General features: G+C 33.2%; 1 protein-coding gene across 3 annotated transcripts in view; it reads left to right on the plus strand.

The window, feature by feature from the left end:
• The window catches only part of LOC143239845 (5-taurinomethyluridine-[tRNA] synthase subunit MTO1, mitochondrial), a 77,206-nt gene extending 66,005 nt beyond the window's left edge, over positions 1–11,201 (plus strand). For all 3 annotated transcript variants that reach the window (XR_013021402.1, XM_076481418.1, XM_076481419.1), the window contains 2 exons: positions 6,080–6,140; positions 10,992–11,201. Coding sequence is in view for 2 of the 3 variants with exons in the window: in XM_076481418.1 (XP_076337533.1) it covers positions 6,080–6,140; positions 10,992–11,093 (163 nt within the window). In the remaining variant the exon portion in view is untranslated. The remainder of the gene's footprint in view (positions 1–6,079; positions 6,141–10,991) is intronic.
• Positions 11,202–11,823: the final 622 nt, after the last annotated feature.

Genomic DNA, 11,823 nt, shown 5'->3' on the forward strand with positions numbered 1-11,823 from the left:
TTCTACCCTGTTTAGGACTTCTTTTTGGTATGGTCTTAAACTTTTGACCAGCTAGTACTTGGGCTAATTTCATAGTATTCACATTTTCCCTATTAAATACTAAAAAAGTTTTCTTATTTTCATCTTTCAATGCTCTACTTAAATAAGTGGTTGAGTCTAACAACGCAAAATGCATATTTTTTCTTTATGTTCATTGGCCTTAAGATTTTGGCCAGCAGTGATGTCTTCTGTGTGGATTCATTATCTCCCCAACCTTTAGTATTTCTGTTGAACAGAATGGGGGACCTACATAAGTTACAAAATTGGTAAAAAACGTATTATGAAGGATTATGCAAATATTTTTTATTATTTAATGTTAAATTTGAAATGAATCCAGCTTGTTTTATATATATGTGTATGTGTGTCTGTCTGTCTGTATATGCTGATGCCTAGTACCTCGTCTCACACTGTAGCTATTACTTGACTGCCACGGTTTCTTCTTTTGCCCATCATTTTGCTTTATTTTTGCTCCAGTAGTTTATTCTTCTTCTTCATGTGTCAAATCTGCGGCAGACATCGACTTCTCTGTTGTCAATCCTCCTTATCCACTCGATGTTGCTCATTGAGTTCTTGGTGACATAGTTATTGAGGCTGTCGATATATTTAGTTCTTTGACACCCTCTGCTTTTCCTCCCTTCTATTTTTCCACATAGCATCTGTTTCTCTATCCCATTCTTCCTACAGATGTGTCCTAGAAATTCCATTTGTCTCTTTCTTATAGTTTTCGTGAGGGACCTTTTGTATCTTGCCAGTTCCATGACTTCCACATTTGTTTTTCTTTCAGTCCATGATATTTTTAGCATCCTTCTAAGGAACCACATTTCAGCAGCTCCTAATCTCTTCTCTGTATCTTTGTTCAGTGTCCAGCTCTCACAGCCGCATAATAGAACAGACTATACATATGATTTCAAGGTGTTAATTTTAGTAACATTTGTTATGTTCCTGTTTGTGAATATGGACTTCATTTTATAGAAAGTATCCTTGGACATTGCAATTCTTTTCTTTATTTCTGTGTCACTCTTTGCATTTGATGTTGTATATCCAAGATATTTGAAGCTTTCGACTTGTTTTATTCTCACGTCCTTGCCGGTTATGCTACATGTGGGTGTAATTGATTATTTGTTGTGAGGAGAGTCTGTAGATTTTGTTTGGAGTCCGCAATAAGGACTGTGTCATCAGCGTAGCGCAAGTTGTTAATGTTGCATTCGCCTACTTTGACTCCCTTATGTTCATTGATGTTTCGTAGGATTATTTCGCTGTATAAGTTAAAAAAGATCTGGTGAAAATACACATCCCTACCTCACCCCTCTTTCAATTGGTCTATATTCACTCAATTCATTTTCAATTTTGATAGCTGCCATTTGCTGCCAGTAAAGGTTTCTAAGGATTCTTAGATCTTTAGCATCGATGTTTAGGTCTGACAACATGTTGAATAGGTCACCATGTCTCACTTTGTCAAAGGCTTTAGAATAATCGATAAAACATAGATATAAATCCTTTTGTACTTCCAGTGATCTTTCCATGAGCATGTTTAGAGCGAAAATTGCATTTCTAGTGCCTTTATCGGCTATAAATCCAAACTGAGCATCAGAAATCTCTGGTCTTATCTTATTCCTCATTCTAGACATGAGCACTCTTAAAAGAACCTTGGTAAGATGACTCATTAGATTTATGAGTTTATACTATATGTAATTGCCCTTAGCATTATTTATTTTGTGACACTCTCCACCTACATCAGTGTGTCCTCTGTCGTTATACTGTATATAAGCATCTCATTCAAATAATGTTATCACATTTTCTCAATAAAGCATTCAAGAATGGGTTTTTCTGTACTGTGACTGTTAGAGATGCTTGGAGCTACTCCTGTTTCACTTAATTGACTTTTGTAAAAAAAATTATTATTATTATTTTTTAGTTTCACAAGCTCATATTCTATGGTACAATTCCTGGACTACTCTTTCAAGCGTGAAAGCTAATCAGACCTCCCCTATCCCATCTCTGATAGCTAACTTCACTCAACATATATTTGGTCAGGTAGTTTCTCCCTCAAGAGTTCTGAGACTGCATTTATTGATGTACCTAGATATTCTGGAGAAAATTTTTCCATCACCTTCCTTTGCTAACTCAATTTCTCGTGACACCAGTTTGGATCAACTGCTTTTGGCTCTTTTACTTCAGTTGGTCAAATGGGTGTGTGTTGTTTTAGGTTTTTCTCCAATTTACTTTGAGTCTACACTTTCCTTGATGGTGGAAAGGTCTGAAAGCAAATACTTAGTTCTTCTTCCATTTCCTGATGTTGTTCATGCAGAGAAGTTTACTGCTTAGTTACATGAAGGGAGTAGCTATGCCTTGTCTGCCACATTTGTTGGAACAATATGCTTTGGCTTACCAACCACTGCCAAGGGGGTGCATATTTAGACTCTCAAAGTCTAGATCTGCTTTGGGAAACATGGGGTTCAAGAACAGATTCTGTGATCTACTTGAACAAATCACAATTTTATAGGATTCATCTGACTTTCACCACTGTTATGTTGGAAACCTCTGAGTGATCACCACCTCTGTTTGTTGACAAACTGGAAACATTGTTGGCATAAACCTTGATATGACTGTCAGCTTCTACTTTTTCTTTAGTTTCTTGACTTTTTTTTTTTTTTTTTGTGGGGGGGGTAGATATGCATTGTTGAAGGGCATTCATCTACATGTTACCACCCTGTCTGAGTTAAATGAGGCTCCCTTTCTTTGACTCTTGATTTTTGCAGCCATTTCAGAGTCTTGTGAATCATGAACTGATGTCTTCTGTGTAGATTCATTATCTCCCCAACCTTTAGTATTTCCACTACCCTTCAGTGGTCATTATGTGACCAATGAATCATGAGCAGTAATCCACTGGATCACCCAATCTTATTACTCAGGATCAACATCTTAAATCCCAAGTGTTGGTTTTATTAGAACAATATTACAACATGTGTTTCTCTACTTCTATCTCATCCCAAGATCCATCTCTTCAAAGGTGCCTTACTTCAGGGATGGGAGGTATATATCAAGTGAGAAATTCCAGGGTCCATGGATGGATGATGAAACTTTCTTCCACATAAGTACTTTAGAACATTTTGCTATTCAAAGGGCAATGCCTTAAAGTCTGGAGTTACTTAGTGGAAAAAAAAAAATTGTCATGCTTCAATTCGACGATTTCATGGTGTTGTTTCACATTTCCTATCAAGAGAGCAGTCACTCATGAGATCTTTGTTTTCAAACATTGGATCTCCTTTATTTGGTTTACTACCATTATGTTATCCAACAAGCTTTCCATATTCCAGAGCTGGCAAATTTGATGCAAATCAATTGTTTTGAACCAGTTGGAATCTTCTAACTGAGTGCATGCTACACCATGAAATTTTTCATTGGATTAGCTTTTGGTTTGTGATGTTGATGATTGAAGCATTTGCCAATCATTTGAATACCCAACTACACAAATTTTAGTCCCTTGTACTTCATCCTCAGGCATTAGCAATAGATGTATTCAGTTAGGACCTCTATCCCTTTCCACCAATTTGCTGACTTATCCATGGTTTCACTTCTTTGGTATCTTTGGATGGAGTGCCCATCCCTGCCATTTACTCTTTGACTGTCTCTGTTGAGGCAATCATGGTCTGATATCATGCATCCAAATATCTAAATGTTCAAGCTTCATACATGAATGTTATATGGGTCTTCAGTTGTCATAGGGGTTTAACTTCTAGAGGATTGCCATGTATCTGTCTTAATCTCTGTGTAATCCCACAATGGACATTTATCAAAGAAAATGATACAAGTATCAACAGTGGTGTCTCACAAGAAAATTAAACCTCCTTCATCCAGACATACCAACCTGGCTTTTTAACAAGAGCTTTCTATTGTCTTTAACTGCCGTATATAAGGCAGCTTTATTGACTACATTTAGATGCTTAAAAAATGTAAATTATATAAGTCCCAAATGCCCTCTAGCTTCTCAAGTTCTTTGGGTCCTTTATCCAAAAAGATTATTTCAATTACCTTGCTGGGAAATTAAGGTTGTATTACATGCTCTGTATCAACATTCATTTGAACCTTAGCTTCCTTTATCAACTCACCCTTAATGCTTATTTTTTTGTTTTTGCTGGCCTATGGACAACATCAGTCAGAGTTGTTTACACTACTGGCAAAGATTTAATGCTTGGCTATCTGGTTGGGTTGAGCGTGGTGTTTCTTTCTGATGAGTATTAGTTCAGTACATTGTTCATGGAAAAGGGTCCACTGTCTTTACATAATTCTGAATGACAAGTGGTCCAAGTCATTGGTTGAACACAATTTGTTCCACATGCTCCCAATAATTCTGAAGACTAGAAGAATTTAGCTTGCTCTTTTGATTTAGGAGTGAAGATAGGTATTCATATTCCAGACTGTATGAGATTGTTTCCTCAGGTTGAGTATGGCATACAGGATCCCATCATTCTCAGACTTGGCACTTACCTTTTGAACCTCTTCAGGTTGAAAAAAAGGTATGCCCACTTCAATGCTGCTTACCTTCTCTTCATGATTCTGGTGGCTTGGAATACATCACCCTATGGTTACACGTTGGGATAGACACATATATTAGTTTGTTATAACCAAAACAAACTGAAACATAAATTAAAATGTTCACTAATTGAAAGGATTCCAGGGTACAAGCTAGAATATGGTATATAAAATGTATCCAAGGTTTTGGAGGTGACTGTAGAAGTAGGACCCACATTGCAGTGGGGATACACCATCTATCAGTCTTAACCTCCATTCAACAGTCTCACATAAAGAAATAAAGTAAAGGAAAAGCAATAGAAATAGAAATTAGGAGAGTGAGATATAAGTGCTCAAACCAGCAACATCCCACATCTATATCACTCTTCACTGCCTACAGACAGTTTTGGGAAGGTGACAGCTCTCCAAAGTAAAGAAGGAGAAGAAAAAATAAAAATTACTTGGAAAATGAAAGTAAGGTTCTACCATTTGGAGTTAAGTAAGTTAAATAAACTTACTTCTTGAAGTTAACATTCCAGCCCCCATTATGGTAGAAAGGCACTAATTGATAGTCCATTAAATGAATTATGCTAGTATGAGGGGTCCCATCCAATTATCTAAATTAACTAGTATAACTCCCAACCACCACCCATTAAAAGTCTGCTGTAACTATCATGCTCTTAACTCTGTCAGTATTAATATACTCTATATCTACTCAAGATATGTGTATATATGTATGTATTGCAGTCTATTTGTCCCAGCCATTAACATGGGATATAGGAACCATGGCCCTATAATTCCAAATCTGAGCAGTAGAACTTCAGGCATCTGGTTGGAGTCTGACTACCAGTGATGATAAATCATGTAAAATTCCATCCACAGTATATGAAATACATTCTGGATGCAGTGAAGTCTCTCCCACTAGGGTGCCAATTTTCTATTAACACACCCATGATCTGTGCAAATGCTTTCTGTATGAATAATGCCTTCATTGATCCCTCCCCTTTATCAGTGTGAGATTCTAGTTGTTGTGTGAGTGGAGGTAAATATGTTTTGCATGGTAACATTTTCTTACATTGAAAATGTATTTTCAATAACATTTGTCTTCACTCACACTCTCTTCCTCACTACTAAGAGCTAATGTTAGAGACTGTAGATTGAGTAAGTCAAAAAAAGTGATAACATTACCTGAATGAGATGCTTATATACAGTACCAGGGTAGTAGGTGCACTGACATAGGTGGAGAGTGTCACAAGATAAATAATGCCAAGATCAATTAAATGGGATGTAAAAGATAGGTACAAGCAAGGATAAATCAGACATACTTAGATGGGCAAAGGAAGAAACCTTGGCAGTTAAGTAATAGCTATATTGTGAAGTGAGGTAAGTATAATTTGAATTATATTTTTCAATTTAAGAAAATGTTAACTTCAAAAACATCATGAAAATTGTATTACTTTTAAGAGTATGAAATAGTTGAAACCATTGAAATAGAGAATATTTAAGTTACTATTTTTTTATTCATTAGAACTACGTTAAGTTTATCCAGTGAAGTAAGAGAAAAGTTAGCTGATGCCCGACCTGTAACAGTAAGTGTGTTATAATTTTATTTTTTCACTGCCACTGGCAAAAATAGATGCCCTTTTCTAGATACCTGCCACAAACACACATGGAACACACAAAATGTCCTTTGTTTTGGTCTTGAAAAGTAATATTAAATGAATAATTTTTAAGGTCAGTTCAAAAATAAATGTTACATGTTAATTTCAAATTGTGGAAACAAATATACAAAAAATTACATTTTTGTATCAGAAAATAATCATCTGTGAAATATTTTGGGCATTTATATTTAAACAAGTATCATGTTCATAAGATAAGTGATAACTGTGTGAATAATTATACACATAGGTTTCTGTGTGTATCTAAGAAATATGGCACAAGGAGAATTTCTGTTTGTCTGTAAACGTAGTATTGAAAAAAATTAAATGCTAATATGTATTTGCTTTTATGAAATGGATCAGAATTTCTATACATGTTACATATATTAGTGTTGTTTTTAAAGTATTGCTCTTGATAACAAGCCCAAGAGATCAAAAAGCATTAAAATATGGTAAATGTATAGATCACAACTGTTTTTGTGCTGACATTTTACGACAATGTTGAAACTTTTCAACAACTTTTATTGTTTTCCATTTAATTTGTTTTTAAACATTCTGCTATGGTATATTCTCTGGGGTCTGGCATGACCAACTGTTTAAGGCACTCAACTCATAATTTGAGGATTAAAGGTTAGAATCCTCGTCACACAAACATGCTCATCCTATTAGCTATGGGAATGTTATAATGTGGTGATCAATCCCACTATTCATTAATATAAGAGTAGCCCAAGAGTTGGCAGTGGGTGGTGATGACTAGCTACCATCCCTCTAGTCTTATACTTCTAAATTAGGGCTGGATAACACAGATAGCCCTTGTGTAACTTTGTGTGAAATTCAAAAACAAACAAATGAAAAATATGTTATCTGATAAATTGATTATGTGATTTTATCACTTAACAAATGTTAATATGAAATATTGTCACTACCATCTAAAGGATGGTGTTTTGTCAGTAACTAACCTTTTTTATTAAATGTTTTAACAGAAAGTTTCTGTAATGTATTGAGAAAGTCTTCATCACATTTTTATTCAAATGGACACATACAATGGAAAATTCTGTATTTGCTCAAAACCTGAGCTCAGTATGTTGTGTCAAGTAACATGAAGGTGTGCTTCATCTCCGATTAGGTTCTCAGAAAAACAAATGGTTGTATTGGATAGAAAATCTAAATGAGAAAGGTTTATAAAAGTTTGATGAACTTTTCTAGAAAAGAAATCATTTCATGATGGGATATGTTGTCTCTATGTCAATGGTAACTATTCATTGGACCAATTTCACTTTTGTGAAAATATACAAAGTAATGTTGAATATACTTACTATATCTTCATGAAATTTGACAGACTTTTAGTAAACATTACAAGTCACTTGTATCCAGAAAATCAAAATTTTGATAAAGCATTTATACACAAGATTTATTTGTGAATTTTTTAATCATTTACTGAGTGCAAAGTGATTTTCATGCTAAGAATAAAAATACATATTTTTATTTTACAGATTTCATATTTTGTTTACGTATTCTCTGGTAACTTCTGAATGAATATCAAAAGCTTTTTACAGTAAAACTACAGATTTTATCTGTTATTTTCTATGTACTAATTGCAACAAAATCATCAGTTTAGGGTAAAACAACAAAGAATGCGAAATAAAACAGATTGTAACAGAAAATCATGTTTATTTGTTCTAATATCACATTTGTTTTTATTTAGTTTTATTGCTTTATGGCTGTACTTTAAGTATTTTAAAAAGCCCTTACATTATATAGAAATATTTTAAACTTTTTTTAGTACAAATCAATGTGCTCTAGATATTTATAGGTACATATATTAGATGGTATTGTTTGTAATTGAAGGAAGTAGAAATTGTGTATGGCTGTGTCTTTAATCCCATGTATTAGTTGTTATTTGTTTTAGAATGTAGTAAACTTGAATAAAATATCACAGATTAAGAACCATCTGTAAATAATAAACAACACTGTTTATATGCTGCTAAATGTTCTTTGAACTATTGTCCATCCTTGTTTCTCATGATTACTCATATATGCAATAAAATATTTTTACTTTTAGACATCTCAACTGTTTTACAACTTTATCATAATAATTAACATTATTATTTCTTTTTTTCTACACACCATCTATTTGGACTGGATCTTAAAGCATGTCTGTTTTTCTTCAGTAACACTGAGTAGATGTTACACAAAATACTTTTAATCATTTTGGAAAATATTCAGTTTTTCATATATTTTACTAATGTCTGTAATAATAGAATACTATTGATTTGATTATTTGGAAATTCTGAGGTTTCAGAATTAATAGAAGTTGGCTTTGGTATCTGTTGTAACTAAAGCTCCTATAAAAAGATGTGTTTGGATTGCACTAAGGAGCTTTAGTTATGACAGATACCAAAGAGCAGCCTGGCATGGCCAGGCAATTAGTGCACTTGACCCACAACTGAGAGTCACAGGTTCAAATCCCCATCATACCAAACATGCTTGCCCTTTCAGCTATAGATTTGTTATAATGTGATGGTCAGTCCCACTGTTTGTTGGTAAAAGAGTAGCCCAGGAGTTGACAGTGGATGGTGTTGACAAGCTGCCTTCTCTCTAGTCTTACACTGCTAAATTAGGGATTGCTAGCACAGATAGCCCTCATGTAACTTTGAACAAAATATCAAAGCAAACAAACAAAACCAAAGAGCAGTGGTTTTTAGGAAAGAAGTCAAATTGCAGCGCAGTTCATCTGTTAAAAAGTACAATGGCAAATCTCATGATTAATGAATAATAGCAACCAACCTTCCATGAAATTAAACAGTGACTAGGTCATAGGTAAATCCTTTAATCTTTACGTAGAAATATTGTTAATTCATTATAAAAAAACTCATTCACATGCCTAAGTTACTTGGTAATAAACTAAAAGAAATGGTTATCTTTTTATTATATTAATATTAGATGTACAGTAAGACAAAATACATTGAAACACTTGGGCATGCTTGTGTTAAGTACACTAATAACAAAAGAATGATGACACCAAATTATTGATAGTGAAACTCTAATAGTAGTTGTTCATTTTTAGTGCACACACACTATTAGTCTTTCTGATTTGTTTTTTGAGGCAAAGCTTGAAGAAATCAGTAGTATTTCAGAAAAAATACTTTCATCCATCATAAAATTTGCATACTGCATTTTCACAACCTCTAGAATCTCTTAAATGCACATTGATAGTTCCTTGGTATCTCTGTACATTCTGTATGGTATTTACTCTTCTTTACTGCAAATTATTGCTAAATCAGCAGTGTAGGGAAAAGAAAAAGTTGATAACTCTGTATGTAAACAGTGTTAAATGGCACTCTGAATGTGGTGTGTACACTCGACTTCAAGTAGTGCACAAAAGGTTAACTTTGTACACTTAGATTTCTAAATACTTTGAATTTACTGAGAGTTGATTTTTGCTTTTAAAAAGTTTGGTATTGAAACTACTCAGCATTTAATAATTTTTAACTTTTATGGGTACTACACTGTTTATGTGGTTACTTGCAACAAATGTGATCTTTGAATAGATAGCAAATAACACAGTCAACATAAGAATAATACTTTACAGCAACGTATATTTAAAAAGTTGCTGGTGTTTTTATTTAATTTATTATCAAACTTTTATATGAATTATAGTATGGGTAGTTTTCGTTTTACACAAATTCATTTTAAACGTCTTTAGATTAGCATGATCGATAGAATACCACTATTCTTGATTTATGTACTTGTGAGTTCAGATTAACACGATTTTCGAGCTATTTTTGGTTTGTTATGGTGCAAATAGAAGCATTTACTCACTATGTGCTTGAAAGTTTAGTCAATGCAGACCCTTTATTACAATAACATGACACTGTAGTTGAAGTGACATTACAATGACAATAACATTACGGTTATCTGTGCAGTAGCTAGATGGGTGCAGAGTCTGTTTGATCAAACAACAAAGTCATCAAAATCAATTTATCATGCTTCACACTAGAGTTGATGTTTTTTATAGATACAGTATGTTGACCATGTGAGCATATGTGGCACTCCTGCAGTATTTTAAGGCTTAACTAATGGCATTCTCACTGGAACTGCACTCATTGTGTTTACTCTATAGGAAATAGTGTTTGATTTACATGATTTTGATTTATGTGACCAATTCCTAGAATGTAACTAACACGTAAATTGAAGAATAATTATGTGAATACAATGAAGAATGGAAAATGTGACTACAATATACCAAACTTGTGATTACTTCCTAAGAGAGCCTCCCAGTGGCACTGCTAGAAGCCAAGATTCAATACCTGTGGTGGGCAGAGCACATAGAGCCCATTGGGTAGCTTTTTCCTTAACTCCAAACAACTAAACCAACTAAACTAAACTTCCGAAGGATTTGTCATATGCATACACTCTGTTGTTTTAGAAACATCATTATATTACTTGCGTTTGTTTTTAAATTACTATAAATCTATAAACAAAATGGGTGTTCAGACATAGAACTTAGCACTGTGTATATTAAAATCTATTATTTAAACATAGTACAGAAATAATAGGATTTTATAGAATTTTTAAACAATAAAGTAGCTTTCAGTTCTTCCTCATAAAGAAAGGCTAACTAACTATATTATTGTTGCTTTGAAATGCTGAATACATTATATAATTCTACCTCTTTTCAAAATTGAAACAAATATATACTAAATAGGCGTACTGTATGTGTTTGTTAAAGTTTAGGGTTTTAGGAACTCTGTTAATTTCAATGTTTTATTGTTATTTCAGATTAGGGCAGCATCAAGGATTCCAGGAGTAACACCTGCAGCACTTGTGATCCTTTTAAATCATGTGAAGAAAAGACAAAATAACACTCTGCCTGTAGCATAGTTTATTTTGTACATTATCAGTGTAACTGTTTTCAGTTTTGCAAAACAAGAGTTGTTGTGTATATGTAAACATATATAAAGAAAATAAATTATAAACACTAAAATTAAATACACTTCAATAATGTGTTCCATTTAAAAACATAAACCAATTATATACATTTTTATTTCATTTTCTCAAGAAGACTGCACTAATTGATTTCCTTTATGTGCTAATATAATGGTTAAAAAGTTGCATAATCATTTATACTGACACTATTATAACACAAGTTATACATTTTAAATTAGGTTTCTTATTTAAAATTCAAACTCACACTTGTTAGTTATCAAATGAATTATAGAAAATATGCCTCTAATTTGTTCTCTGAAACTTCCTGAAATAGTCAAATTTGAATTACCACAGTTGTTCTAACATAAAATTTGAAAGATTGCTAGAATCTTTGATGGTTTCTTTAATTAAAGTTAGATTTTACACTTTAGCAAGAGCAAAGAGTAATAGTATCAAGGGGCTAAGAATAGTAAATTTGTTGAAGTTTTAGAACTCTTACTAATTGCTAGTAATTCTCAAGTATTATGTTCCCTTTTTTTTGTTCCCTTGGTTTATACAGGGTTGTAATGCACAATACGTTAAAGGTTTTTGAAAGACATTTATAGAAGATGTAATTATTTCATTTGGTTGCACATACCAAAGATAATTTTACTTGAATTAATATGATGGAATGACATTGTATTCA

Source organism: Tachypleus tridentatus, chromosome 13, assembly GCF_004210375.1.
Source record: "Tachypleus tridentatus isolate NWPU-2018 chromosome 13, ASM421037v1, whole genome shotgun sequence".
Classification (NCBI taxonomy): Eukaryota; Metazoa; Arthropoda; class Merostomata; order Xiphosura; family Limulidae; genus Tachypleus; species Tachypleus tridentatus.